The sequence below is a fragment of the Leptinotarsa decemlineata genome, unplaced genomic scaffold (assembly GCF_025532065.1).
Source record: "Leptinotarsa decemlineata unplaced genomic scaffold, Ldec_3_MD MMD2_tig00000035_RagTag_RagTag, whole genome shotgun sequence".
NCBI classification, from domain to species: Eukaryota; Metazoa; Arthropoda; class Insecta; order Coleoptera; family Chrysomelidae; genus Leptinotarsa; species Leptinotarsa decemlineata.
The window spans coordinates 10,567,612-10,594,682 of record NW_027412540.1 but is presented as its reverse complement, the minus strand read 5'-3'; the positions used below and the strand labels follow the sequence as shown (position 1 = coordinate 10,594,682).

Below are 27,071 nucleotides of genomic sequence, written 5' to 3'. Positions count from 1 at the left end.
ATATTTTACCTCCGAATAAAAGATTTTGAAATACATCAAATACACAACCACAACTGGAGTGGTTTTTATAACCTTTGACATCATCTTTATTTCAATTGTCCCATTACTTCATCTCTACTTCAAACTAACAAATTCGTTAAAGGACCTAGAAGTTCAGGACTATTGGATGCTAAAGACTTATCTGCTGATTAAATTGCAGTCAATTGAATTATTTTCTGAGCCTTTATTATACAATGTGTCCAAGAAAAAGAGGCCCAGCATGGGGAAAATCGTAAAGAGATACAAATCAGTATTAAATTGGTGATGGTTTCTCTGAGACAAACCGTCAAATTGAAAATCTATAAATGCCATCTTGTACAGCTCGAAAAGCAACAACGAAAAATAGTTTTTTTTATATCTTTTCCGATTTTTCTGTGCTGGCCCTCCTTGAACATATTGTAAAAAAACTGAAACTTCGAAAAAACATTTCAGCGATTTTTTTTGTAGTGAATTTTACAATGAACAATAATAGTTCCAACAATATTTCAAATTTTTGAAAGAAGTTCCTTATCGCAGGTTATGGGTGGTACGACGGAAGGAGAATACATGAATAACGCCTTTGACTACGTTGGCCAAGTCCGAAGGTCTCACAAATAACATCTTCCTTCTATCTAACGCCACCACTGTCAGGGGAACCCCTACTCCTCCGAACACTCTCCCTCCCTCGTGCGATCTACGTGTAACGTAGAGACTGTCCGTCCCACAGGTGACTGTTCTCTCTCCCATAAAGCTCATACCCCAGAATTTCTGGCATTCCCATTCTTATCATGCATCTCTCAATTGCTGGTGTCCATGCAGTATTAAAGGCGTTTGACAGGTCCAACACCACAATTATACTGTTTCTCCTTGCTCTTTTGTTCTCTTTTATTTTATTCACCTTTTTTTCAACAGAAGAAAACTTCTAACCCCTTCCCACACCAAACTTAAATCCTACCACTAAGAAGAGGCCTGTCTAACATCCGTCCCATGCCGGTCAGCAAGCTGATGAGCCTGGTATTTCCGTCCTTCTTTGATATCCATTTGTCCTCTCCAATACTTCCGGGAAATGTTCTCTCTTCAGAGGAATTGAAGAGTTCTATCATGCATTTGCCCTTCCATTCCGTCGCCTTCCGAAAGATTTCGTTAGGGACCTCGTCCACCCCAGTCGCCTTCCCGTCAAGAAGCTGATCCGCCACCGCTCGCAGCTTCTCAATCGAGAATGCTGGCAGTTCCTCGCCACACTCCTCTCGTTCTCTCTCCCTCCATTGCCGCCTGATAGGAGTGCCGCTCAGGGGATCGTTCTTGGGGACGTACTTGTTCAGCAGAGACTGACTGGTCTCTTCCTTCCCCTCGGTGCAGGTCCCATCCTCCTTCGCAATATTGTATTCGGAAATCATACGTTCCATCCCAGTCGGTTCTTCTTATATTCGTAACTACCACCCTTCACGTCTTTGGTAACCCCATCAAGCAAAACTCGATCATCCTATGGTTACTCATTGTTTCTTCCATACTCACTTTCCATTCATTCACCTGCGTATTCGCGCTAATGGTGAGGTCGATCCAACTTTTCCCCCTATTGCTGGAGAAAGTGCCGAGACTTTGGCCCCTTTTCCATTATCCCATTCTAGCATATCTTCTCCGCTTTTATCCGTGGTGTTGCCACCCCATGCAACGTTCTTTGCATTCATATCTCCAACCAGATCTTTCTTCCTTCCCACTCTCATAAAAAATTCTCCACCTGGCTTATCATATACATTCATAATTTTTATGTTACCTCTTTCATACCTACAATTATACCTATCCTATTCATACTTCTCACATTCTTAGGGGTCAAGCTATGGATGGTGGATCGGACCCAGGTGCGAACCTTAGTCCCTTTTCCATCATCTTGCTTGACCCATCCTTTCCAGGCCGGTTGCCTAGCCCAATGGTTCCTAAATACACACTACTGCGGCATTTTTCTCTTCAGCAATCCTTCTCTTTCCTTCCCTACATTTATCTGTAGAACCTTGAACATAATTAGTTCTTCTACGCTGTAGCTCGACCCTTCTCACATACACTGGGCGTATTAGGATCAAATGACAAGTGCCTTCTCTAGCTCGCAGTCACCCCTGTAATTCATGTAGCCGAGTCCTGCCTGCATACCTTGGAGGTGGTCCCAAAATTACAGCATTTGTAGCACCCCACCACGCTATTATGCTCCCTCCACATATACATTCATGAACCAACATCCATTAGCCTCCGGAAGAGAGTACAGAAAAAAAATATGGTGTGTATATGCACCCTGTTGTTGGAAAAATCATGTCAGACTGTCAGTTTCATCTACGTTCTCTTTAATAATTATCTTTCATATCTTCATTTTCCCGAAATTATATGTGTATTTGGGACATGGACATAAAAAAATGAGAAAACATCTTTCTCAAGATGTGTTACTTCTTCGTAACTGTGCTAGAATATGTCTCGGAATGTTTTCATATGTTATAATTAAATACATTTCCTGAATGAATACTAGCCGATTAGTTGGGTTGTTAGTGTATCTCTCTTGATAACTTCTTCTCATGGTCATTATACGTTCTGATTATTGATTTCCAAATAATTGGAATATTTAATGAATAATCTAATTTGATGTATGAACCTTATTTTTTCTATTTGAATGGCTTCTTTAATTTTTCAGAATCGCGGATAGCTCACCTATTTTCATTCTATCGGGTTGACATAGTTTCTCAATATTGATTTGTATCACTTTTAGATACAAATTTATTTTTTGAAAAATAGATATTAATAAAAGTGAAAGAATAATAGAAAAGGCTCGTTAAAGAAGCAAGTAAACAATTTGAAAAGGAAACTAAAACAGTTCACTATTAATATATGGCTACTTTTCCGAAACTCAAAAATATGAATAAATCCAACATTGTTGACATAATATATAATAAAAACACTAAAATTTCATTTTTTGTTCTCCTCATATAAATATTCAACACATTTTCATTTACTCATTTGATTTATACTATTCATGCACATTTTATTACAATATATGTTACTTACTTTTTGAGCTTGTCTGAACTGGTAACGCTGAATTTGTTCCTGCTTCAATATTCTTATATAATTGTCCAAAAATCGTCCACTGTGTGTTTGTGCAGGCAAATGTGCTGAATTTTCAACAACATCAACTTCTTTCTCTAGTTTATCTGATCATCACACCCAACATATTCTTCGACACAGTTCTCCAAAACTAGCGTATTGTATGCTGGCATGTTTTCTATATTGTCAATGAATTCAGCTTCCTCATCTCCATATTCACCTTCTGATCTATCAAACATGATAAATCTACCATAACAATTGTCCAAACGTTGCCAATTGGATGATAGTGATTGTATGTGCCCCATATTCTCAAAATCTTCATCGTCGTCGTCATCTAAATCATCTGATCTTAAATCAGACACAGAATATTTTCTACTACTACTGTTAATATGGTAGACGCTCATACTGGGATGTTCGATGAGTAGATTCTCCAAAGGTGATGTACTCAGCGTTGGCCCTGTAAGAAATATATTCATAGTAATGTTTTAAATCGAAATTTCTATATAAAGGGTGGTGTCCATGGAAGAGTCCCGAACAAAATGAAAAATCAACTAGGTACCGCTGAAATATAGATTTTAAATTTCAATACCCAAGTATCTCGGTAGGGAATTCCTTCTATATTGTTCACTTCAGGTAGGCACAATTTTATTGGTTTTGGCAACCTGCCAAAAGTCTGAAAGTCAACCAACAGTAAATCTTTGGGAAGCACAAAGATATTCATAACAAATATTGTAATGATTAGAGAGGACAAAATATGGGCTATTAGACTATTATTATAACCTCAAAAACTTATCCTAAGTATATAAATACAATGTTTTTTAAATAAATAAGATTTATATTCATTTATCATGTTTCTACTGAAAAAAAATTAACTTCAAGAACATTTTGTGATTCACCATCTGTTCACTCTAGATGAAACCGGTCGTATAAATGAAATTTACCAGTGGTATTTAGACAAAAGTGTTTTTATTCATTTCATTTAAGTGATTATTATTCTTAATGTATATGACGCTACCATACACCAAAATCCTTGATACCTTTGATACTCTGATGGAAATGTGTTCCGAAATGACGGGGGAATTTTAAAATCATCGATACATAAATTCAAGAATGATAAGAAAATGAAGTTGCGAAATCATCAAAACCATCTTTTGGAAGAAAAACTGTGTCTGTTAATGAAAATTAGAAACTTGCAATCAGAAGAATAAAACATTTAATTTAAGAAAGAAATACCAACTCTCATTATGACGATAGGCAGAAAGAAATTGTGGAAAACTTTACAGGAATTGAATTTCATCTGGGAAAAACAGAAATTCGCTCTTAATCGAAATTGATTAAATTATTTGTTGGAAGAAACATTACCTAAGGCAGATAAGACAACGTGAGAATAGAAAGATATATTATTTGGACAAAACTTGTATTAATGAAGGATATACCATTGGAAAGATGCGGTAAAACAAAAACATTACAAGTTACCGTCAAGCATATTCAGGAGACTGGTGTTCTCCAAAAGAAAAATACTGATTATTGCCCACATTGGAAGTATTGATGGTTTTGCTGACGGCGAATTACTGATTATGAGTCAAGTCATTCTTGCGGTTACCCTGAAGATATGAACGGTAATGTATTAGAAGAATACTTCGAGCAAATGTTAGACATCAATCCACCTAACTATTCTGTTATTGTGATGGATAATGCAAGTTATCATTCCAGAAAAGTTGGAAGAGTACTATGGAAAGCTTATATCATTGAGTGGCTTTGTCAAAAACATACCATTTGATGAAAGTATGGTTAAAAAAGAACCGGTGTCCATAGTATTTTCAAATAAAGCTAGTTTCACGGAATATGTAGTCTACAATACGGCACAGAAACGAAATATTATTATTCTGCATTTGCCCCCTTATCATTGCGAACTTAATCCAATTGAATTCATAATGTTTATATTTAATCATTTATTTAGGGACTTGCCATTTTACAGTTAACATATAAATAGTGTGAGAGAAAAATAAACAATTGAACAATAATATAGAATACTAAGAATACAAAATATCAATTAATTTTTAATAATAATAATCAGCAGTTTCTTCATAGTAGGTCAATACATTTAATCTGATTTTTGAATGAATATAAGGATGAATCAAACAAATCAATATAGATGCTATTCTTATTTGCTAGTCTAAGCATTCTAGTAATGGATTGATTTAAGCCATAGCTACTAGAATGGCAAGGAACTTCAAACAACTCCGACACTCTGGTTCTTGAATTTATATTGCAGTCAATCAGTTGTGTTACATATATATGGGCAGTTCATATCACCATTCTCTGAACCGAGCTTAAATGCACATGATCTAGAAGTTTGTTTTCTACTTTTTCAATCCTAGATATATCTGCCTAATATAGAGGACTCCATATCAAGCAATTACTTTCCAAGACAGAGCATACCAAAGAACAATACAATATTTTAAAGGTATTTATAGAAAATTTGTCAGTGGATCCTTGAACAAATCCCAATGATTTGGGTGATTTAGATACAATGTGATACATATGACCTTCTAATGTTATTTTATTATCAAACAACAATGACGATAACACACCATAATTTTTAGTAATACCTAATATCTTCTTAAATAAGCATACCTATTCCGTGTTAGGAATCACACGTTAAAAGGTAAGACCTCGTTAATTCTTAGCTAGCACAAGTGTCGACTTTTGAGGGTTGTCGTTCGTAGGGGTACGACAGCTGGTTAACGGAAAAACAGATTTTAAACAGATTTTTTAAACAGATTTATTTATTCGAGTAAAACTATTGTGAAATTATAACTGGACCATTTACGAAACCGCTCAAACAGTTTCGCTATCCAATAGCTTCCTCAAGCTCGTGTTTTGGTTTTGTAAGTTTTTTCATCAAGTATCGGCCAATTTATTTATTATTATGTGAATAAATTGAATCAAAATGTTATAGCAATATTAATTGTAAATAAATAAATAAATAAACATAATTGTTAGTTTCAACAAATATTTTTGATTAAATATCCAAACACAGGACACTGCAGGTATAAAACGACCTGAAGTCTCATACAGTCTTTTGTTTGCCGTACAAAAATAGGATGGACTCGGTTAGGTTAGGTTAGGTGTTATAAACCCGCCTTTACCAGCTGTGGCAAATCATAAGGAAATCACAACATTTTGTTTGAGCCCTCTGTTAGCATTTTGCACTTATAAGAAGCATTTATTACTTTTTATTTTCAGGAAACAGAGTATACAAACTTACGGATGATTTTGAAAATCTAGAATTAGCAATCAGTATGGTATCCCTGTAATCAATAACAAAGATCCAATTCCAAACATCACATTGTTTATCCTTTCATGAACAATTGTTTTCAAAATTATTGATAAAGAAGTTCGCAATTAATTAATCATAGATGTACCATTGTGAAAATACGTTACCTTGTTGGATATAAATACGCTTAGTTAGAGTCTGCTGACAAGGACTACTCTAGAGCTCAGCCACAGTTTAGCAGCATTACAGAGCATGGTTCTCTTTGTGCCATAGTGTGTATAGTGTATAGTGATTGCAATACTGAGGTTTCATAAGTGAAACCGACTAGTTATTTGGAATCCTAACATTTCAGCTTTTTCCTTTAGTTACTTTCTTTCAACGATTCAACTAATAAAACCACATAACAGAACAAATCAGCTTCCACGCGAATTTTACGACAGTGCTAAGCACAAGCATATTGTTGGAAATACATGTAGTCTTTATCACCCAAGAACTAGTCAAAAAAGAGCAGATTCATAACAATTATTACGAACACTTCAATATCTCGGTTCTTAAGTTTCCAATATTGAATAATGTTAGAAGATAACCCATGTTTTACATGCATACAAGAACAACTCCTTCCCACTTAGTGAATTATACAGACTTCATTTTTTTGGTCTAAATTTGTATATGAACGTTCATAATGAACATTCAAAAGTGCAAATGCATGATCCTAGCAGAGATTTAATTTATTTTATTTTTCTAACTACTCTTTGGTTACTGGAAAAAATAAAAATGTTATATGACGATAAAAAAATGTATATGCGTCATCAACACAATACGCGATGAAACATAATTTTCTTTTACAAGTGAAAAAGGAATACAAAGCAGTTAACGTTTGCGTTGAATCAGAGAGAACTCTTATTTGCAATTTTTTTTTTATCGGAAGTGCAGAATTGTTAACAGAATTCACTCTAGATGATATCAAGTAAAATAATAATATTGATAATTCAGAAGGTGTCAGCTACTGACCGTAGACGGATGAGATTCAACTAACCTTCTGACGTGAAACACGGCGGAGGAGTGACAAACCAGGATTCCTCCATGACCGAATCACTTTGAAGGGATGACGCGGAACTTGGTCGCTCAAGAGGAGGTACATCTTCCTCATCTTCATCCTCTTCATCCTTCTCATCCTCTTCATCCTGCTTACCAAACGGTTTCCTTATGGTCAATGCGTTAACTATAAGCCAATCGTCTTCTATCTCAACGTATTGGGGTATGACTGGTATGCTGCTGTTATTTTCGACCCCTTTTATGCTGCTGCTATTTTCGACCCCTATTAGAGAGCCCAAGTACTTTGTGAAGCTTCGGAACATTCTCTGAAAATAAAATATTGCTTTAGTAATAAGATAGCAAAATTGAGAATTTACGGAGAGTTCATGCTCTGATATCTTTTCTAGAATGACAATGTAGCCCCAAATTTCACATACGTAGTATTGATTGATCAGACACATTTGTGATACTGAAATTAAAGTTTTAATGTGATCTCATACACTATTCTACAGGATGATCCCAATTACAGAATAGGGAGTAACAGTGGCATTTACAAATATGTACTAACATAATATAATTTGTGAATCTATATAAAAAAACCAATACTGTCAGTTAGCTAAGAAATGTCTTTTGATTTGTATAATCTGGCAGTTGAATATATCTAGGACATGACTAACAGAATTAGAGGTATCGCACATTGTATGAATTGAAGATTTTTTCATTATATTTGTAAACGGAGTGTTGAGATAAAATGTGACAATATTTCTAGATGACCGTCTAGGAATCCACAAATTTAACATATGTAACAGTTGAGAGCAGGTGATGATATTGTTTATGACCTTGAATAAAAAAAGAAATGAATAATATTTACGTCTTACCTCGAGACTACAAAAATTGTGAGTTACAAGCAATTCATAATAGGGTATTCCTACAGTAGGATACGTGCCTCTGTAGGGCTTCTAGTTGATTTATATGAACCTGATAGTAGGGACTCCATATTCCAGCCTAGATCGAAAAAAAGTGAAATAAAGTAATTTCAATGTTGAAGCTTTTTCGAAGTCTTTTGTATTTCCAACTAAGAATCCATACATGCAATAAGCTGCTGTTAGAGTAGTGTCAATATATTAATTGAAAGAGAGGGATGAATCAAAAGTAACACCTAGATCAGTGAGTGTGTCAGGACGCTCCAGAACTAGATTGTTTATGACGTAGTTGTGTAAATTCAAGTTTGTTTTTAGTGAGTAAGACATTACATTACATTTGGATATGTTGAGAGATAGATTATTCTTTTGACACCATGTAGCAACGCGATTTAAATTCAGAGCGAGACGTTCACAATCATTAGAACACGTTATATTGTGATAGAGTTTCAAGTCATCTGCGTATAAAAGGATATTGACATCAATCTCAGCTCCGATATCATTAATGAACATATTGAACAGTAGAGGTCCTAGATTTGATCCTTGAGGTACCCCAGATGTGGCTATATATTCGATAGACTTGAAGCCATTGAGTTGGCAACTGCTTACGGTTGTAAAAATACGATTTCTCTGTTTAAATCTGTTTAAAATCTGTTTTTTCGTTGATCAGCTGTCGCCCCCATACGAACGACAACTCTCAGAAGTTGAGGAACTTGTGCGAGCTGAGGACTAACGAGGTCTTACCTTTTAACGTGTGATTCCTAATGATTTCATTGGATAACCCAAAAGTCGAAAGCTTGTTGAGCAGGATACTATGGTCAAGTCTGTCGAACGCTTTAGAAAAATCAGTGTACATGACATCAGTCTGAGACTGACAATCAATACCCTCTACAATACATTGAGTGATTGAGTCCTTTCATGAAACCGTGTTGATTGGGGCTAATAATGTTGCTGACATGACAATAGATTGTCTTCTCAAGAAGCATTTCAAACACTTTTCAAAAGTTGCATATGATAGAGATTGGTCTGTAATTTTTTATCTCATTTTTATCTCCTTTTTTGAAAATTGTCTAGACTTTCGACATTTTCGATATCAATGGTGCAGTTGATGTTTTCAGGCATATATTAAATTAGAGTTGTTAGTGGTTCAACCAGAGCTGAGGCTGATCATATTACAGCTGAAGGCTGGAATATGATCAGGTCTTCAAACAAGACAAGAAGATTACCAGATTAAAAAACATTGTCGTACTATGTAAATTCTCTGTTATACTCATTTTATTTCGAAACAATTTTTTTTGTTTTGAGGTTCTCGGCATCATTACATATCGTCATAAGCCTTTGCGAAATATGCCACCGTGGACCAGCCTACCCAAGCTAAGGTGTAAGGAATCGTGCCGACAGCTGAATGGCCTCAGGGTGATATGCGGTTACGAACGATCCCTTTGGGGAACGGGCGAAACCTCATTTTAATCAGCCTTCCTCTGGTAATGCCGAACTCTGCCAGAGGTGACCATCTCTTCCTTTGCTACTCGTGGGAACACACATATATGAAACAGACACAACAAAAACAATCCCGAGGCTGAACAGAAGTGCTCACCTCAATCTATGGCGGTGGCTGGGGATAAACAGAAATGTCCACCCCAATCTACCGTTCGGAATGAGGCTGGACAAAGCAGATCACCTCGTGATGTAATACAAAGGCGGCGCATTTGCGGCGCCGAGGCCAAAACGAGAAAGAGAGCGAAAGAGGTAGGAGTGGCAGCAACTATAAGTGCACCCTCCTCCTCCCCCACTTCACCTCCAACAGCAAGGACACTTCCTGCGGCGGGCGCCAAGATCTCCGCCTTGAATGAAGGCAAGGAACCGGCTGCCCCAGCAGGAAAGCGCCCTCACTTGAACACCTCCACTAGGGGAACACCAGGAAGGTTGAAGAAGCCGCGCAAAGACAGTAATGTCGCTGCACCTTCCAAAACCTTCGCGGAGGTCGCCGTGAGATACCTCAAAGTTGCCAAAGAGAGTGTGTGTTTGGCGAATCTTGGCCTACACCTGCCGATATAAAGGAGATATTTTCTAGTAACCTGTCCACCTTCCTGGAAAGAACATGATGGACGAGGACCTAGGAGGACAACTCCTGGGAGGATGTACAATAGGTCACATGTGGCCTAAGTGCTGTGGGTATACACTTACCCTCCCTACTATTTACATACAAACAAGCCTCTTGTACTGGGTAGGCTATGTTAACAACTCTGTGAGCTATATGTAGCATCATGGCTATACGCCATATCGTCTGCCATCATAGTAAAATCAATACACTCATGCTACAGATATTTTTGGTGATATCAGCAGTGTTAACTTATTTAAAACACGGTTATTCAACTTTTTGGAAAAAGAACAGTTTTAGAAGTGAATATATTAAAATATCTATGTCATCTTATGAACTCAACACATGGGCTCAAGAAAAAACTTTTTTTTGTTCAAAATTAGCTTTATTTATCAATGTAATCTCCACCAACAGCCACACAATCATTCAAGTGCCGCTCTAACATTTCAATGCCACTTTTGTAGAACGATTTACCTTTTGTCTCAAAATAGGCCTTCGTTTCAGCAATAACCTCTTCGTTGGAGCGAAATTTCTTACCGGTGAGCATTTTTTGAGATCTGCGGACAGCCAGAAGTCGCTGGGAGTCAAATCTGGCGAATACGGTGGGTGTGGGAGCAATTCAAAGTTCAGTTCATGTAGTTTTGCCATTGTTTTGATTGACTTGTGACACGGTGCGTTGTCTTAATGAAACAATTTTTTTCTTTGCCATATGAGGTCGTTTCTTTGCAATTTCAGCCTTCGAACGCTCCAATAACGCTTTTAATATTCATTGTTGATGGTATTTCCCATCTCAAGATAGTCGATGAATATAACGCTGCGCACATCCCAAAAAACCGAGGACATAACCTTTCCAGCCGATTGTTGTGGTTTCGGGCGCTTTGGGCGAGGTTCACCAGTTACTCTCTACTCAGATGAAGATCGTTTTGATTCCGGAGTGAAGTGATGTATCTTTGTTTCATCCATTGTAGCATATCCACGCAAAAATTCCGGTTTGTTATGTTTAAACTTAACCAAACTCTGCTCAGAATCATAAAGACGTTCTTGTTTTTGGTCAACAGTAAGCTCGCGCGGCACCCACTTCGAGCAGAGATTTCTCATAGTCAAATGTTCATGCAATACAAAGCCAACAGTTCTTTTGATACCTTCACAATGCCAGCTAACTAACGCAACTTCACTTTTCGATCATTCCAAACGATTTTGTGGATTTTTTTTATGTTTGCTGGTGTTACTGCATCATTTGGGCGTCCACTGCGTTCTGAATTATTGTTGTCTCTACGACCACGTCTGAAGTCAGCAAACCAACGTTTGATTCTTGTTTCTGATGGAGCGGAGTCCTTATAACACTTTTCAAGCCATTGCCCCGCTTGAACGTTATTTTTTCCCATCAAGACGTAGTGTAAAATTGAAACACGAAATTGTTTTTGATCCATTGTTTTGAAAATAACAAAAGTAGTGTCACTCTACTCACAAACTTATGAGTAGAATATCATGAAATTTCAACAGCTTTTTTTGAAGTTTAGTACTAACTGAAACAGTGGTGGATGCGATAAGAATAGCGCCATCTATGTGCATGGCCCGAAACTTTTCGGCACATGTAGTATAAAGTTGCAGTGTATTTTACACTGTTTTATGATATCATGTACGTTTTCATAAATTTTAAGAATTTCATATTTGTCCATTTGTTGAATAGCCTGATAAATTTTGTACTACCGTTCTATAAACCTTTATTGATGAATAAATTTATCTACCTATCTTTGAAATGTGTAAATACTCAATTCTGTAGACTTCTGAGAGTTGTTAATAGGTAGCAGCTAACTGACCTATAATAACCAATGTTGCCCAGCGACTTGATATTTTGTTCAGTCTTTCATTTTAGAACATTCAATATACCTCGTTATCATCTATCTTTGATGCCAGGTTATATTCATCTTCGTCATTTTCGCTCATTCCATTTAGTCATTGCAAATAATCTGATAAGAATGCTGTGAAATAAATTGAAAGCTCGATGACATTCAAGAAATGAGATCAGAAAAAAGGACAGTTTTATTCAGAAAGTAGGTTACATAAAACGATGGCTTTTCTAGATTTCGCATTGATTAGATCAGGTTACTTTCACCAACGAAACATTATTAAGGTCATACTCCTATTTGTGTAACAAGGAGCTGGGTCACCTGGGAATAAAGATGGTGTATTTGTATCCTGAATATTTCAAAGTGATAACGATAAATTTAGAATCGATTTATTCGTCAATCATCTGAAGGTATCGACTCTATTCTACATGCATATCCTAGCACAAAATGTAATTCTCTTGAACTCCTTGTCCCGAAATAATTGTACTGGCGCATTAAATTCTTTCTGAGGTATTAATAACACACAACCTAATTTTTGTTTTTGACCCAAACGCAGTTTTGTTTGATAATTTGAAGAGTCAAAATTGTACATTGATGTAAACTTTCGGTTTATATAGGATTATACATAACCAATTTGTCTAATGTTACTTTTGTGTTTTCCCCGTATTTTATTTTTTGTAATGATTGTCGAATATTCTAAATATGAATTTAGATACTCTCAGACTTATTTTATTTTAATGTATACCGAGGAAAATGTTAATTACAGCAGATGAAACAACTGCCATCAATGATGACCTTCAATAAATGAAAGTAATTTTTTAGATTAGATTATGTTTCCACCGCAAAAATTCTAGTGTCAACATTGATCTTTCTTTTTTGTAAACACATATCAGTCATGATTAGTGATGAAAATTCAAAATGATCGAATTATTTACTTCGTTACAATTTCAAAGGTTGGATAGGACTAATGCAGAATCAAGTTATTATTTTCCAATTACCGAAATTAGAAGTTGAACTACCTTTTGATATTGCTGCTCCCACGCATTTAAATACAGTATGTATTGCAAATGATTGATTTTTCACAATAATTGTGACAAAAAGTTACGTATATTTTCCCATTATAATTATGACTGTTATTCGGCAAACAATACCAACAGAACAAGTAAATTTTACTAGTTCGGACTCTTACCAAGTTACTTTAAAAAGTTTCAATTGCTGTTGTCCACAATCATCTTCACGTGATGTAATCACATAACCATGTTATATCTTATGTTAACTATGAGGGGCACAAGTTATTAAACATCGATTTTTACATTCATCTAAATAACTAACAAGTCATTAACTAGGGTCTTTTTTTGACATAATTCGTAGTGGTGATCATATTTGATCTATATTTCACTAGAAAATTAATTTTTTTCTAATGGAATCACATACTTTCAAACAACAGAAATTGAGTGACTTAGTGAAAAAACAAGAAAAGTAGATACTCAGCTGCAAAACAATGCGCAATGAGATACTTAGTTTCTATGTCTATGTGACGATGCTACGAATCAAACCGATGTTGGCGTGTCTCAACTAATTTCATTTCTGTTAATAATCAAAACGGAAAACCGAGTACACACGTGCCTAACGGTGCTTATGCAGAACGCCAACGCCGATGACATCACTTCAATTTTTAACTTGTACGTAACCACCTGCGTATCAGAAGAAACTCTCAGCACGAAACAGGAACCACGAACTTTTCGACGATCACCAATTGAATTTGAATTTATCGCCAAGAAATGATATTTCAACACTGCATCACTGAATATAGGCCACAGAAACTTGACAACTTAACATCAAAGTGCCGCCAGGTGTCTCTTCTCTACGGTACTCTGTGGTACAATATTATCCAAAGTTAAACATAAAATAAACCAAAAAATTTGTACCGTATATAACATTTACTACTGTAACTATACTGATTATCCTCTTGTATATCTTTTTCTACTGGTTTCTTATTCAGATTGTGCCATACCCTATGAATTTGCAATTTTTCAGTTTTGAAGAATGCAAGTTACTGCAAAATTAGAGTTTTAGCTCAATGTTTACATTCAATACATTTTAAATGAGTATTGTAATATATACACGCAATACTATCATATATAAATAATCCCCCCTGAAAATAACCCCCCCTGAAATTTAAATCTGAATCCGCCCTTGAGTATAAATAAAATCAAGTAGGTAATTTTAGTCGTCAAATTTGATTGAGAATAATATGAGGTATCTTATTTTATGACTTTAAATGTTTTTGTCGAATAATGACAGTAGATGTTAATGTCCAACCCACTTTATTAGTTCAAAAGTGTCAAAAAGTGACAAAATATATCGTTCTCAATCCCAACATTGACTTTCAATTGGTTTAAATGTAATTTACTTACATTTAAATAGGTTAAATTTTTTCGAATTTCACACCACTACAGACTGTCAGTAATATTTATTTATTACTTGACAACTAACACACGCCTTCTTTATTTTGCGTTCATTTTTTGAATGATATTTTCTAAACATTAATTTCAATTAACGATGTCAAGTACATAACCCTCTTACTAAACAGACACTACTGTTTAAATGAATCGAACATTTGCCCCAAGTTATAGTTGTATCAAAGAATCAAATTGTTGCCAATGTCCTTATGCAATTTCTCATATTGCTGAAACTGAAATGCAATAAAATAACATATTTTTGGTAAATCTACAAAATGAGGCATTAAGGTAACTACGACTATCGGTACTTATGATGTACCGTTTGGAAAGTTTGGTGTAGTAATGAATATTACTGGAGTTTTTTCCCAACACCAAATCGTTATTTTCAACACCTTGACACGTAAGATGATCACTTGGTGATCGAAACACGTGTCGAGGTGTTCAAAATAACGATTTAGTGTTGGGAAAAAACTCTAGTAATATTCACGACTATCGGTCGTCAGCAGAATCATAAGCGTCAGAGAAATTTCTCACCAACCTCAAAACAGTTTGAAAAAGAGCAAAAAATTAAAATATTCAACCACCAATGAAAATTATCTGAACGAATTTTTTTTCAATAGAACAAAAAAAAACCAAAAGTGTTTGATTTATACTGAGATCGAATATCACGAGTGTTCTGTTTTACACTGCCCTCCTTTAAGAAAGACGGTGAAAGAATGTGAAAAAAAGTTACAAAAATCTCATACTATCCACAACTTAATAAAAAATAAAAAACAATTTAATGATTTCCAACATTGATTTAAAAAACAATGAGAAAAAAAATTGTTTCAATACATTTATGGAACAAAGATAAACGTAGTGCACATTATTATTTCTCACTTACAGCCTGGCCACGGGACACTCGCCGATGCGAATATTCGCGTGGTGCAAACGGCGAAGCGTCTAACGACTGAAATAAACGCATGGGAATGTACTTATGAAGAAGCCACGCGCAACGGCGACCGGCGAAGCGACCGGTGAAATGTACCGAGCGAATCGCGTGGGCGACTTGCGGCGCAGCCGGCGAGCAAAACAAAATGCATGAATATGTACGGGGCGAGCCACGGAGTCGAGCGGTAGTCGTAGTGCAGTGATCAAACCAGTTTAGTTGTTTTCGCCGCGAAAAATGAACACCGAGACTTTTATTGCTAAATTAAAGACTGATTAAAAAGTTAGAAATTCATTATTCATTCTACCGTCAATTACAAGTTAGAAGTTGTTTTTTGTTTTGTTTTACGAAAAATTACTGTCATATAATTTTGATTTTTGCAATTAATAACATAAATATCTGAGTGTTTTTATTTCATGAAATAATAATATACAGGGTAACATTTAATTAGCTGATAATATTTTGGGCAAAGATAGTTCCAAATAAATTTAGTTATAAACAAACTGTTTGCGACCATTACTTTCTTGGGAAAATTTGTTCATACTGATGGATACTATAAGTAATTTTTCAAAATATGATCAGCCAATTGAATATTATCTATATATCTATAGATATATATCTATATCTATATACCTATGTATACATAGGTATATAGATAAATACGTAATGTATATTAATTTAGATGGATATGTATAGATAGTGTAAGTACATACCTTAATGTCAAAAACAATTTTTCAGCGGCACTTAAAATTCTATTTGCATCAACTTTTTTCTCCAATTCTGGTTGAATATTCATAAGAATATAATCGAAAGTTTCAATACTAATTCTGGTGTACTCAAAAAATTTTTCTGGATATAATCTGTATTTTTAGTACTTCTTGTGGAATTCTCCATCTATACCCCGACTCTTATTCAAATCATGTACTCCACAATCTCTTCCAAATATTAGGTCTTGAACCAAAAAACTAAGTATTACGTTCTAAGCAATATCGATATAATTTCGATAAAGACATTTCGCTGTCGGACTATTGTTCGCGACGACGAACGTGGCTGCCCGTGGCCTGCAAACGGGTGTCGCGTGAATGGTCGCCTCGCTTTGTCGTTCGCACCGCTGATCCCGTGGCCAAGCCATTAGGGACCAGGCCTCTTCAGGAATTGTTTGTTTATCCACTAAAACCGGAAATTTACTTGTCTTTGACCATGACCGTGCCCAATAAATATTTATTATGATAACAAAGGTGACTAATATATGTATAATGGAATAAGATTTCCAAATTGAAATACGAAATTATGTTTTTAATGGCCCTCTAAATTTATTTTTGATTATTCATACCAAAATAAGAATATAACTTTGATATTCAACAAACAAGTTACGCACAAACGAATGTTTGTGCTATTTCTAATAATGGTCTGAAGCGTTAAAAATAAATCTAGTGAATATCTATTCAAAAAACCACTGTTCAACGCCGACAAGTTATTAATTAAATTCCAAATACTTAATTGTTTACGTGAGAACAAAGTGATATGCAAAACATATCAATATAACATAATTAATTCCAAAGTGTTCAGACTAATTTCTGCTAGGTAGAATTGGAACCTCTGGCGTAACGAATCTAAACATTTTTCCTTACAAAAGAACTTCAAGCAGCGCAGTAATAAATCATTTTCAAGTAACTGTTCCATAGGCATACATAATTGAGTCGCTTTTTTCATAATACTAGTATTTTCCGTTCGTTATTGTTTTAAGCTTATGTTCTTTAAAAACGTGTTTTTTAGTTTTTTAAACTATATTATAGGTGTAGATTTGTATACGGACAGAAACAAACATATGGATAACTCGCATTAATAATTAATAGATTTGTTTTATTGAACCAAAACCATGTTTAGAAAGAAAAACTGTGCCTGTTGATGAAAACTAGAAACTTCCAATTAGAAAAACAGTACATTAATTTTATTTAAGAAGAAATACCCCTCGATAAAATAATGGTATCCTTGAGTACTCGTATATCTTAATGATAAGACAGAAAGAAATGGGAAACTTCAAATGAAATGAATTTCAGCTGGGAATAACACAACGGAACATAATGAAATTATCACTGGAGAAGAGAGTTTCGACGTGAGAAATATAAAGATGTACTATCTGGACGAAACTTGGCTTAAAGTTTGAAAGATGTTGCAAGACAGACAGACAAAAACGTCGCAAGTTCACGTCAAGCATTTCAAAAAAACTGGTGTACCAAAAGCGACTGATTATTTTACATTGAAAGTGTTGGTTTTGTTGACGGTGCTTTATCGATGTTTAAGTCAAAGCATTCTGGCTGTTACCATGTTACCACGATATGTTTGAAGAATATTTAACGCTCTTAAAGTTAAGTTAACCTCTTTTCTCACCGAGATAGGATTTCTCATCAACAACTTTGCTTATATCGGTTTGAAAGATGAAAATGTTGAACAAAGAACTTATAAAAAATAATTAATTCACATGAGTCACTTTGTACGATCATGATGCATTTGAAAGTTAATGTAGCAGCAAACTTCTAATAGGTATTAACTACATCAGTAACTATTATAATTGCCGATAATGTACCTGATGAAAGTAGTTTCGAAAAAGTTCCATGTCATTCATTCTTTGAATCAAAAATAAATAAGGTTTTTTATACTAATAGAAACAACGAAGTCGGCAGAGAGCTTTCTATTGTTCTACATTTCCTAATCCACTCGCATGGGCTCTATAGCTCTTTTTCGTATCAGAATTAATATAATACCCCTTTATTTGCAACAAGCTTTTGAAACACTACTCAGAACTCATATAATGTACTTCTTCATTGCAGCAGTATCACTGTTTAATATTGCATCATACTTAGTTCTAATAGTAGGCCTTGAACTTGTTCAAGACGAGAAGATATATAGTCATTCTCAGAACTTACTCTTTCAAGCAACAAACGTTTTTTGTAATCCAGCGTGTTCATTACATTGCATTTGATTATAAAAATTTGTCTTCAATTTTAGCTTTCACTTTGCGTACACTAGTACCCACCCAAGATTAACAAACAAAGAATGCACCATCTTTAGCCTTTGACTTTTTTCCAAATTTATAAATTCAGTTTGAATTGAAAGGAGTAAGTATATTTGTAGGAGAGATTAATTCCAGTTTGTGTTTTAAAGTTACTTCTTTGTATAGAGTAAACTTTTTTTAAATTGATTGCTTCTTCCTTTCTTTGGAAGAGTTCCACATTTTTTTTGTGTGAAGGTGGATAAGTGAAAAGCCAAACTTTTCTTTACCAAAAATGAATTCAGTATTTCGCTATTTCAAAATCAAATTGGGGGTGGTGGAAAAAATTGAGTCATTTTTGGAAAAACACCAAATTTTGAAATAATAAAATAAAAATATGAATAATTTCTATTTCTAATACTGAAATTGTTACTAAACTTTGAATACCTGTTATATAGGTATCTTCATCACATTCGTATTGCTTAATTTTTATAGTATTGCATCATCCAACTCATAATAATTGGTCTTGTCTTATACCTGGCGAAATTTATGATTTTGTCCAGGCAACATGTTCTTAGGTCTCCAAAATAAAATAATATTCACCATCAGTAAACACGAGAATCTGAATCTTCATAAACATGTTTTTCACTCATTTGTTATTGTAACATATTTTTCAGAATCATGCACTTTTTCTTCTTTTGCATATAGTCAACGATACAGAAAATAGTGTACCTGTATTGTTTATTTAGACTATAATATGTTTCCCCAAAAATATAGATTTTTATTAAATGAGTAATCAAAGAAATTGTACTTCCAAAATGGCTTTCTACAAAAAATCTAAAACGGTTACGAAAAAATATAATTGGATTAATTCAAAAGTGCACTTCGTAGAGATGCTATAACAGAGTAATATCAATTGAAATCTAAATAAAACCAGAATTAATAAGGTTTTCAAACTACGTTTATGAGGGGGAACCTGATTTAGTATTTTTATCGACTCAAAACTCATAGGGATGAACCTTAAATGGTTAATCGAAAGACCATTGAGTGAATATATTTTATATATTTTCAGAAAATAAAATTCAGCTTCATAATATTCCACAATCTGACAATCTGCCTAAGACAAACTGCCATACCTATATACACTTTTGAAAAATTAGTAAGTTTACTTAGGTAGTACTTATCCCTTTGTGTTAAAGTGGATGTTGATCTCTATTATACATGTTTTTGTATTTTTTTTTGTCGACAGTCAAGTTACTGTTCAGATGTCCATGGTCAGAACCAGTTACAAAATTAATTGGTTGCTAGAAAAAAATGTAAATGCAAGTAACTGATTAAATGGATTCTTTTATACATAAGATTTTCCGAAGAAAATTGTTCATTCTTAGATTTTATAATATTCATTTTTTGGATAAGGAAATAATAAAGGTAAAATCCTGACAATCATTTATCTATTTAACTTGTGAGATAACAGTAGATATTATTATTTTGATTTTTTTTCTGTGGTATTCAGTAATATTCCTACATTGCGGCTTAATATTTCTGAATAGTTTGTTGTGGCAACTTTTTCTTTGTATAATTTTTCAAAAATGGTTGTGGTTTACCCAGAATGTAGTTTAATTTGGGCGGTCCTATAATTCATCTCTAGAGATCCCACTCTTACTTGTTACGACTTGTCGGAGGTTTTATTTTTAGAATGCACAAACTCTAAATTGTTCCTGAAAATGTAATGTAGTGCCAAAATTATTTGATTTTGCTATAATCACTTGACCTTGATCTTTATATTAATAGAAATGCAATTGTCATTTGTGAAAAAATAAAAAACATGCCATTAGGTACAATGATAATATAACAAGCATAGGTACAATTCAGTTTTCAGTTGACTTCTATTGATACAAAAAAGCACATATTATTGTCATCAGAGTGAAAACTATGATTTATTCGAAATTTCAACCTTCGTTTACCCGGTAACATTTCTATTCAATTGAATCGTTCCTTAGCTTTATTTACAAAACAAAAACAATGCTCCAAACAGCAATGTCAATGTTAACAAGACGCGAGGTTACTTACGTTCTACATAGGTATATAATAGTCATAACTACATAACTCACCGTTGGAAATAATATGTATTATAGGTATATCACAGAATTTTTTCAAACACAACAGCGATCACTGGCAGCCAGCAATTCGATGTAAACTCTCCAGCGACACAGCTCAGCTGATCGCCTAGATTTTGCAGGTCGTTCGTCAGCTGTGAAATGTTTTGTTTGACGCGACCAGCTGGCTCGTGAAACGCCTGCGCATTGAGCGTTGCTTTGTTCGAACTGTTCTTTCTGTATTTCTGTTCGATACACGTACGGTGTTGCCAACTTACGAGTAAACGAATATTTAGGGCTAGTCAGGATCGTCATTAGCGTATGGGTTCTAATTACAATTGCATTCGTTTTCTCTTCCCTTTGATTGTTCTAGGTTATACACGAACAGGTTTAACTCGAAGTGAAGCAAAAATGTGGAACAATCTCCTAATGACTTTTTTATTAACATTTTATGGTTCCTGGCCATGTACGTACAGGGGTATACATAAATATCCAAAATTAATTTAAAAAACTGTTTTTACCAGTGAGGAATTCAGATAAAAATCATACTCATTTTTGTTTTCTGACATGGTATATACTGTTTTTTTTTCAATTCAGGTATCATATCTATGATTTTAGTCCAGAAAACCGCAAAATATGTTTTTCTTTGTTCGAAGAATCCCTTTTCTCAGAAAAGTGTTCTTTAGAAGAGAATATAAAATTATCGTAGTTAACTGCTCTTTATTCAGCCTAGAACTTGCAACTATAAGGCCTTTCATTTGGTATTCAAAATTCACTTCGACTACGTTGCCTGGCAACGCCGTCTACATGAATAGGATCGCTGTAAAATGGTGCGGTAGGAAAATTTCTAGAAGAGATATAAATGAAGAGATACATCAGGTACATATACTTCAATGGAAAAATATATAAATCGCTATATATGGGTATTTCACGACAACATATACATTTCTTTAAACAATACAATTTATGGCCATGCCATCAACGTTTTCCTTCTGCAATTAAACATAGGTAGGTACCTTATTTCTAAGATAAATAACTTGACCAAGAACGTGATTCAATTTCCATGTGAGATGTTGATATAAGTGACATATTTCTGTTAAAGAGTAAATCTGTTATTAATTTCTCATTTCCTTTGTAACATCAGACACGTTTATCTCTTTGTTTCGTTTTGTGTTATCTCTATTTACCTACTCCTTACAAATTATTAACATGAGAGAGTGTGTTTATCAGTAGAGTAACCAGAATTATTGATACCAGATGGTTCTTCAGTTTTACCAATACGTAAGACATTTATTTATTTTTGATAGGCAAGAATTTTACTCTTCGATTGGAAAAGTAAAAAATGAAATCTCCAACTTCTAAACTTATCAAAAATTGTCTAACTTTATGAAAGGATGAAAATGAAAGTATTTATTGTATTCATCTGCGAAATAGGCATTTTCGTAGGCTTGCGGTTAAAAAAACACTCGAACCCGTTCATTTTTAATGTTATTATTTGCAGGTAATGGCATTTTTTCTGAACGTGTAATGGTCCCTTATGGAATTTATTCTGTTCATTATAAAAATTTGAAGTTGAAAATTATTTGAAAATTTTCAGCTCGATAAACTATTGAATTGTTAATTTTTTTTTGTTATTCTGTTGATAAATGCCAATTATAATTTTTAAAGAAAAAATATATGAGTGAATATTATGTTATATTTACAAAATATTTTGTTAAAACATCAAATACATGTACGATGTGATGATGAAAAACGGTTACCTCACGATTTTTGCACAGGTTTTTGTTGCACTTATTTACTTGGCGCTGAAATAAATTTCAACCTTGGTTTTAATGAAATAGATAATTTAAAATAATGACAAGATGTACATTTCAATGGGTTAAGTAACACCAATTTATATTAATGGAAGTACACACACATGAGGAATATTTTTACATACATTTCGCGTGAATGTTCGAATGTTTCGAAGTGAATGTTCATTCAAAATCTATTTAATTTTGATTGATTATAACGGGGTTACATACGAGTTTTAACTCTGCCACTATCGACAATGCCTTTTCCTCGTTTGTTTGAAATAGTATACTGAAAGATGGTGCTTTCTAAATAAAGTTAAATTCCAAATTCGTAGTATCAACACCTCGTCTGCCTAACCCATCCTAACGTTTCGAGTTGTTTATTGTATGTAAAATTTCAGTAAACAGAAAGGCCACACGTGCACCCTGGATACGCCTTGTGAGGGCTGACATTAGATACTGAAACATCCCCCAAGCCGATTAGTAAATGTGACCGGGCTCTCTAAATGACAGAAAGGGATTGTCGAGGAAAATCAATATTTAACGTGAAATTTCTTTGTGTGTGAACATTGCGATTGTTAGGTTGAAATAAATGGAAAAGATCGAATAAAAATACTTTTTCCAGTCAGATATAGATTTTCTGAAGAAAAATATTGGGATCTAGAGAATCCGGAAAAATATATTTTTTCAATCACTGAACATATATGATAATAATAAAAATAGTAATAATGAAAAAACATTATTAAACTGGAAGTTTGCGCAGGTTTTCAAAATATGTATACCACAAATATGCATATCGCACACGAAAATCTTGATATTTTTCAGTAACTTTACATTGACAAGTAGAATCGGAACTTCTATATTGCAGAATACATCTAATAAAATAACTTTATCCTAATGTTGACGCCATACAAAAAATTTTCGTCTCGTCCTTTGTCTTGTCTTCTAACTTTTTTAAAATCCCAAACCCATCGCTTTTCGTCGTCTTACCTTTTGAAGTTTTCCAATAGTGTACACGAAGTTTATAAAGATACTGTCATGATTATTTTTTTAGGTACGTGCACATTAGTTCATATGAAATTACAATAAACTTCTGTCTGGAATGTTTGACTACGTTTTTTTTCATATATAAACTTTCATCTATATTGAATATCACTGACACCAATTTTTTGCTGTTTTTTTTTCATTTGAAAGAGGGTTAAACTATATGTTTCATGAAAAAAAATTGTACTTTTGTAAAAATTATTTTGTATCTACTTTTGTAGAAAGTACTTAGTATTTCACAAAATCATCAATTTTTGTGTAGCACACACATTATTAGTATGTCGTCATAAGAGTTATTTTTTGCTACAGAATAAATTTTCATGCGAATACTCCAGCATTTTGACCTCCGATTGTAAAAGAAACTAGTTATGTTTTACTATTCTTTCTGCCTACGAGCAATTAATCTTATCTCCATTTCCTTTTGAATTTGATTATAAAGAAAAATATCACAATACATAATTGAATTCTAAATATCCACAGAAATTATCACCTCTAGTAATTAGTATGGTGTCGATGTCTTACTTAGTGTATATATACGTCACAAGTAAACATTAAATATGACGTTATTTATTTTACTTATCAATAAACAAAATGAATGAACTTAATTCTCAAAAAACCTCAAAAAATATGAATAAAATTAAAGTTGCATGATCCACGTGTATATATTAATTCTCGGTTATTGATTCTCGTAAGTATCCACTCCATAAATTTTTACAAGCTTTTATTTCAACAAGGTATTTTTACAAAGGGTGTATTTGATTTTGTAGTAAAGCAAAATAAAAGGATTTTTAAATTCGGATTTGTAATCAAATTGAATAAAAATAACTCAACTTAATCGTATTTTCTGTTGAACTATAGGTACACTATTATTATTATTCATGGAGAAAAAAATGATTGTTTCGAAAATTTTCAAGAAACCAAAGAAAAAAAGTCGGGTTGCACTAGTACTGCCGCGGTTGATTTTAAAGACGTTCCGATAGCACTGCCTTTGTTCAAATTGCATCTTACCTTGGATTTAAAGCACCCTAGTTAAATTTATTTGAGAAAACCGTCTCCTATAGTTTATTTAAAAAAGACACCGTCTTTTTGAAATAAATGTTCGAGGTGTATTGAGTTGTAACTCGAAGCGATAGGCAGCTGTAGCTTGCTACTGACATCCCTCTCGGTGGAATCAACCGGGCTGAGCCAGTTGAACACTTTGCATTTAAGAATATACATAGAATATTCATAGAAAAGTTCCCAACCTTCTTTCGATGTTAAAGAGTATCAACATTGATGTGATGTTTGGATAGCTTGTTTATCCACAATACTCTTATGCAGATTTTCACTTTTGCTCATTCTAAGTTTATTTTTGACCTGATACGATTTTTGGGGCTAGATTTTTGACGATACTATCGGTAGAAGAATTTTAAGAGGCGACAGTTTGCTCCTAACTTTCATTGAACCATATGGTTAGTCGTGGACTAAACAAACATCCATACACACTTGTATTTATGAAGTGGATACATACGAGAATCAATAACACGAGAATTAATACACAATACACGTGGATCATGCAACTTTAATGTGTTTTAGATAAACGTATGTTTTGCATGTTCTGCAGTAGAATCTTGTGTTGTTATATTTTTTGCAAAAATAACAACTATTTTTTTGTACCCGGGGCAATATTTTCTACAAAAGTTTGTAGGTAGATGTTCCAGTAATTCTTCATCTACTGGATGGCTAAAGGAACATTTTTCTAGATAGCGACTATTTAGGTCAAATATGAGTAGGACAACTGACCACCTTTTAGCATTCTTTGATACGTCACAAGTAACACACAGTCGGTAGCCAAGCGGTTCGGCGTGGGTGCTTTGTTCACTCACTCGAATTGACTGCTGTGTTGGTCGATGGTTCAAGCCCTAGTCTGCACGATCAATTTTCACTTGCTATCGTCCAACCCGTGTTAGGAATCACACGTTAAAAGGTAATATTTAGCTCGAACAAGTTTCGACTTCTGAGGGTTGTCATTTATAGGGGTGCCACAGCTGGTTAACGGAAAAACATATTTTTTCTAAACATATTGTCATCCCAACCTTTGGTGGTAACCCATGTTACGATATCTGATTAATATGATTGAACCTGTATCCATAGCATCATCGTGATGTTAATTAGACCCAAGAATGATATTCTAATACTTCTTGGCAAATTTTGTGAACCCGAATAACGAATAATATACGGGAACTGCTCCAGTTTGAATCAATTCTGGTGGAAGTTCCCTCTTTTTTTTCAAAATTTTGTGTATTGACCGATGATGAAGCTATGAAGAACGTATCAAATCAAAACTTGAGAATCAATTATCACAAGTTAAATTTCTTCACAAATTCAGTGGGCAACTTGAAGACTGGATGTGAATAAAATTATCTAAAAGAACGATTCGTTCAGGCCAGTCTCAAATTACCTGGACTGATACCTATCATGAAACAACACTCCCCTGGCTAATACCACGAAGGGCGCTGGATTATATCCGACAGGTGTCAGTGCAGGATTCTTCGCTGTATTATATGATGTATTCTTCTGTATTATATGCTGTATTCTTCTGTATTATATGCTGTTGGAGATACAACTGCCGCAATCGATTTACAATTATTGGAACACACTTGCAGACCGGTTTCCGGCTGATTGGCCACTCGTCAGTGCTAGGTAGTGTTTATCATCAACATGAAGTCGATGATTTCCGATAATTGAAAATCGAACCAACCTACAGTGTAGGTAATTTGAGACTGGCCTGAAAGAATCGTTCTTTTAGATAATTTGATTTACAGCCAGTCTCCAAGTATGCCCACTCAATTTGTGACATTTTCTTCCTTATACGAGGAATTGAACAAATTTTGGATATGAGGTTGGTTACCTCGTTCACAATTAGATGGGGCGATGACAAACATGTTGTTTGTCGTTCGCTTCAGCATAGTTCGAGGAATGATACTCGGAATTATCAATTATCGGAAATCATCGACTTTATGTTGATGATAGACACTACCTTGTACTGACGAGTGGCCAAACAGCCGGAAACGTGTCTGCAAGTGTGTGTAATCCAACACCCTTCGTGGTATTAGCCAAGTTGTTTTCTGATAGGTTCAGTCCATTAACCTACAGTCTAGGTAATCTGGGACTGGCCTAAACGAATCGTTCTTTTAGATAATTTGAGTTAAATTTCTGCCAGTCGCAAGATATTCTAAAAACAATTGAGCTGAATTCATGTTTGTGTCAAGATAAATCAAAAATAAAATCTATTCTTATTTTCATATTGATGAATTTTACAAAAAGGGCATATAAATTTGTTTACATTTTTGACACATGAACAATGTGATCAGTAGCATTCACAAATGATAATATTTTAGAGCTGTAGTGCGCTTGATAATAGTAATTGGGGAGCCCAAGCGGGAATTTCGAGATTTACTAAAGCGCGGCAGATTAATATACAGGGGGATA

General features: G+C 34.3%; 3 protein-coding genes across 4 annotated transcripts in view; 2 read left to right on the top strand and 1 right to left on the bottom strand.

Annotated features, from left to right (window-relative positions):
• Positions 1-27,071, top strand: part of wrm1 (wurmchen 1 transmembrane protein) — a 140,560-nt gene that overhangs the window by 21,319 nt on the left and 92,170 nt on the right. The gene's annotated exons all lie outside the window — the stretch shown is intronic.
• The window catches only part of Adck5 (aarF domain containing kinase 5), a 99,803-nt gene that overhangs the window by 9,032 nt on the left and 63,700 nt on the right, over positions 1-27,071 (top strand). The window lies entirely within an intron of this gene.
• Positions 1-27,071, bottom strand: part of TP53INP (Tumor protein p53 inducible nuclear protein) — a 69,666-nt gene that overhangs the window by 3,583 nt on the left and 39,012 nt on the right. Inside the window, 3 exon segments of the mRNA XM_074171872.1 lie at positions 3,064-3,198; positions 3,201-3,556; positions 7,416-7,740. Coding sequence (XP_074027973.1) covers positions 3,064-3,198; positions 3,201-3,556; positions 7,416-7,737 — 813 coding nt within the window. The 5' untranslated portion in view covers positions 7,738-7,740.